This window comes from Nansenia antarctica (assembly GCF_963989245.1).
Source record: "Nansenia antarctica genome assembly, chromosome: 8".
Lineage (NCBI taxonomy): Eukaryota > Metazoa > Chordata > Actinopteri > Argentiniformes > Microstomatidae > Nansenia > Nansenia antarctica.
This window is the reverse complement of record NC_137678.1, coordinates 13581833-13587114: the sequence shown is the minus strand read 5'-3', so window position 1 is coordinate 13587114 and position 5282 is coordinate 13581833. Positions and strand designations below refer to the sequence as shown.

Genomic DNA, 5282 nt, shown 5'->3' with positions numbered 1-5282 from the left:
ATGGGAAGTGAGCCTGACAAATGGTAGCATATATCATCACTGTCAGTTTGTTGGACAACATCCATCTGTTCTCTGCCAAGGTCTAAAATACAAACACTTCAATGTAGGGCTGAAAGAGACTCAAGGAGGGTGGTTTAGAACACAGAGGCTAACCATGAAATACAGAATTCAATGCTAGTGACACACAGGTTAATTATATGATATATTTGGATGGAATTTGGAAATTGAAATGGAATATTCAGACGGAATTTTGGAATCGGGTACAGGAGAGTCTGGTGATGTTGTTGTCGATCGTTTTAGTAGGGTTACCAGTGTCTGGTATGAGGAGCACGAAAAGCCTGTAGGTTTGGGATCTGTCAGCTGTGTGGTTGCTTCATCCAAGTCTTTAGTCCTCCATCTTAGAAGCTTGTGGTTCATAACGGAGCTGTGTGAAACCTATCGCTACATTTCACTCACTCTTTTCCCCCTCAATTAAATACTCAGGAAAAAAAGGCCCTGCAGAAAACTCCCCATCCACCCAAATCCTTTTCTTAAATCTTAAATCAAACCGTGAGCTGAGGCTGAGTTTTTCCGAGACCTCTTCTTTTAGAAGTTACTGGCTTCCCTAGGAAGGCTTGTGTTCCCGTCAGAGGAAATAAGTGTCACCTTCACAGACGTGCTTAAGGCAACCACGGTATGATGTTGAAACGCCTCCTCGCAAAACAGCTCGGCTTTGTGAGCCCATGTCTACAGGGAACCCCCCCCCCCCCCCCACCCCCACCCCCGAAAAAGATGTTGGTTAAACAGGATACTGCATCTTTCCATTTTTTCGTTTTCTGTTCATCAAAGACCCTGCCATTATTTATCCTCAAGGCAGGGCTCGAATTTATTGTCATTATTATAATGTTTCTTTTTGTCTTTTTTTTTTACAACTGATTTTTTTTCTTCTTCTATAGAGACTGCAAAACACCCACACGCACACACACACACACACACACACACACACACACACACACACACACACACTTACCCTCTATGACTAATGGGGAAAAAATCCAAACACACCACACCGCACGTGGCCCTCACACACTCAACCCAACAGAGCTCTCAATCAGGATGGGGTTTCAATTCAATAAAAAGAGAAAAAGACTCTGAATGAAAGAGAGAATGCATGTATAAAATGTCAGATGACAGAGGGATAGTCATAAAGGAATAAGAGGATGTCCTACAGGAATGGAAAAATGCTCCAACATGAAATTTTCCTGGCTGCCATTTCACTGGGTTATTCTGTACAACTTTGTACAACAGTGGAGACGTCCTGGGTATTGAACTGTCCCTCTCACACACTACCGTAGTCCCGCCAACGAGGAGGCAAACACCCATAGGTAGGTCCACCTTGGGTCAGGTGATGCGTGATGCATCTTAAAACCCTGCAATCCTGTAAGTCAGTCAGACCAATCAAACAGATCCATTTTACTTGTTCATGTTCCTCAAAAAACGTCCAATCGGAGGCTTCCAAGAGGGCACGTGTGTGTCCTTTGGCGTTGTGTCCAAGTGTAAGAGAACAGACAGGATGTGACCCCCCCCCCCTCTCTATTGTGTTGATTCACCATTCAGTTCCAGGACACACTAGCACCGCTTGGCTTCAGAGGGGTAGATCACCGTGAGTCTCTGCGACTAGGATCCGTTGTCTGAGAACACTGAAGCGGTAGGAGGACAACTTGTGATGTTCAGACGGGGCCATGCCATGGACCCCCAGAAACTGTGCCACAGTCCAACTAGTGAGTACGGTATTCCACATGGTACACTGTGTATCTCCCGTCGTCCCTTGTGTGTGCGTTTGTGCAATGTCCCTCTTATATCCCACGGAAAGAAAGGCCTTATCACGGTACCGCCATTTTTCAGCGTTGGCTCCACATTATGATTACAAACGAGAACAAACTTCAGATTGTTGTTGATTATATTTTGTCACAGTTTTTTTCTGTCGTTTCTGTATATTCAAGATACTGAAATCAAGACACCCATTATTTTTTTTTTACACACTCACACATCATAATAATAATAATAATAATAATAATAATAATAATAATAATAATAATAATAAAAATAAAATAAAAATAGTCTGTGGCCAGGAAAGGCTTGTGATGATTTGAAAATGAACACATGGATTTATTTTGTTTGTTTGTTTGTTGTTCTATTTTGTTTGTTGTTTTCTTCACGCTGTCCTGGCTAGCGTTTACCGGTGTGTGGGGGGTGTGTGTGTGGGTGGCGGTGGAGGACAGCCCCGTCCTTTAGCACACGGTGCCGTTTTCTTGTCTGGACTTGGGGCAGGCGGAGCGGGGGAGGGGCTGGACGGAGGGCGCCAGGGTGCAGAAGAACCCGGCGATGAGGGTGAGGCCCAGACCGCCCCAGGCACAGAACATGGACCAGCCGTAACCGTGGCCGATGTCGTCAGGGAGACCGAACAGGTAGCGCGGGTAACGGGAGAGCTCGAAGTTGATGCCGGCCACACAGGTGCAGAGAGAGATGATGCAGAACGTGCCTGGGAGGGATAGAGAGAGAGAGAGAGAGAGAGAGAGAGAGAGAAAGACGTTACTATATACAGATACACACACAACAATGGACCTATCGCTAAGCCACGCCCCGAAATAGAAATTGTCCAATCATATCACAGCAAAAGTCATGACAGGCAGAAAACTCGGACAAACAACTCGCTGATATCTGATGGTGAAAAGCTTCTAGACTAAATATTCTTGTCATCTTTAAAAAACATGTCTATTACTTGCTGTGGTAAATCAGAAATCATTCAGTCATGGTCGGTGAGTCAGTCACTGTCAGTGAAGCGTTGTTTGTTTGTCCAAGTTTTCAAAGGGGACGTGGCTTAGCGATAGGTCCATTCATCAGAGCAACGCATCCGGGTACTTTGCCCTCATGTTATGTCCACGCCCCTTTTTGGGTGGTAGAAGTCTTAGGACTTTGACTGGCGGTCAATGCAAATGTGTGGTCTTTGCTACTTTAATACGCTAAAATAATAAAAAAGGGTTGCTTTTTAGATATTAGGATCTCAAATCCGATGGCCAGTCAGGCAAACAATTATTATTATCATTGATCGGCAACGACATTATATAATTGTTTGCCTGACTGGCCATCGGATTTGAGATCCTAATATCTAAAAAGCAAAACTGTTTTCTTATTTTATCGGATTAAAGTAGCAAAGACCACAACTTTCCATTGACTGCCAGTCAAACTGCGAACACTTCTACCACCGAAAAGGGGGCGTGATCGTTCTGATGACAGGGAGATGAAGTATGACTGCTCTGATGAATGTACGTTTACTGTTTAAGAGGCTTTATGTTCACTGTTATCAATGATAGATACATAGATGGTTTATTTAATGTCACTCCACAATAATGCAGCAATTGAACATCACAAAAATACAGATTTAAAAATCACCTTCTGGACCGCTCCTACATAATCTATTTGCCATTTGTATCGATATGTATAATACAATACATCATCTATACACATGTATGCAAAAACACAGTATATAAAATATAAACCGACATTGAGGCATTTATAAAGAAATGTTGCAGAATAAGAGGGCAGGCTTTTGTTATCCGAAAAAATCCTGATACAATTTCATAAACTTTATTATTATCATGAAGACCATTAAAAACGTCCATCTTGTCTAGACAGTTGTCAAGAGAGTTGGGAAGAACAGTCCCTAATGTCTTTGTATAACTCACAGTTAAGTAGAGCATGCATAAGCTTCAGTTTCACTGTAAAAAAGAAATGTATTATAATAAAAGATTTAATAAGTTATTGAGTTATTGAGTTTTTGTCACGTTGCGGATCATTTACACCATTGGGTGCAGTTGCGTTGAACAGAGAAATCGTCCGTTCTGTCGCATTGGAATCCATTTCCCTGTACTTTGGGTCTTGTAGGTGTAGCTTAAGTGTCTGACTCTGGCCTCATGATCTAAGCTACGTTGCCCTCTGGGGTCGCTTAGTGGGGATTTGACCACACTGTAATCTGACCCTGGCCTATTCCCTACGCTTTTATGACTTAGCCACTTAATTGGCTTTTTAATTGCCTGCTCATTATGCAACCGAAGGGCATGGCGTTAATCCGAGGGCCCATCTTAATTGAGTGTCCGCTTGTCTTCTCCTGCTGCGCCAAAGCGGTGCACCGCATATCCTATCAGTGTGTGACATGAGACACGCTACACTGTAGGGGGGGGTGAGAGTGGTGTAAGTGTGTGTGTGTGTGTGTGTGTGTGTAAGTGTGTGTGTGTGTGTGTAAGTGTGTAAGTGTGTGAGTGTGTAAGTGTGTGTGTGTGTGTGTGTGTGTGTGTGTAAGTGTAAGTGTGAGTGTGAGTGTGTGTGTGTGTGTGGGTGTGTGTGGGTGTGTAAGTGTGTAAGTGTGTAAGTGTGTGTGTGTGTGTGTGTGTGTGTGTGTAAGTGTAAGTGTAAGTGTAAGTGTAAGTGTAAGTGTAAGTGTGAGTGTGAGTGTGTGTGTGTGTGTGCGTGTGTGTGTGTGTGGGTGTGTGTGGGTGTGTGTGAGTGTGAGTGTGTGTGTGTGTGTGTGTGTGTGTGTGTGTGTGTGTGTGTAAGTAAGTGTGAGTATAAGTGTGAGTGTGTGTGAGTGTGTGTGTGTGTGTGTGTGTGTGTGTGTGTGTGTAAGTAAGTGTGAGTATAAGTGTGAGTGTGTGTGTGTGTGTGTGTGTGTGTGTGTGTGTGTGTGTGTGTGTGTGTGTGTAACGGAAGGCAGGATCTGTATGCTGCAGTCAAACATTAATCAAAATCAGCGGTAGCCTTAATGAGAGATCCCAGTGCACCGGGGCCCTCAGCCTATCTGATCAACACCGACTGCTCCAGATACACAGGACAGATCTCCACAGGGTGACTCCACGTGCTGTGTGCAAGTTACACAAGTCTCTGATGGCCAGGGATATTTCTGATTTCTGAAAAAACTCATGTTATACTTTGAATTAAGATTTACTGGGACCTGGGTGTATCTACATTGATGGATCATCTATGAATGAAAATATCAATAGTTTATTAGGGGGTAGGGGGTATATTATTAGGGGGGTAGTGGTGGCCTGGTGGATGGTGGTGGAGTTGGACTGGTGATCAGAAAGCCATGAGTTCAAATCCCACCTGGGGAACACCATCACTAGTGTGCCCTTGAGTAAGGCACTCAGCCCTAAGTTACTCCAGGGAGACTGTCCCTGTAATCTCTAAATGTAAGTCGTCGCTTTGGATAAAAGCCGTCTGCTGACTGGTAAAATTAATAAAAGAAA

General features: G+C 43.8%; 1 protein-coding gene across 1 annotated transcript in view; it reads right to left on the bottom strand.

The window, feature by feature from the left end:
- Positions 1–2270: 2270 nt before the first annotated feature.
- tmem178bb (transmembrane protein 178Bb) overlaps positions 2271–5282 on the bottom strand; it is a gene marked incomplete at both ends in the record, with an annotated part of 90731 nt that continues 87719 nt past the window's right edge. The window contains one exon of the mRNA XM_080537897.1: positions 2271–2521. Within this exon, the coding sequence (XP_080394023.1) occupies positions 2271–2521 (251 nt within the window). The remainder of the gene's footprint in view (positions 2522–5282) is intronic.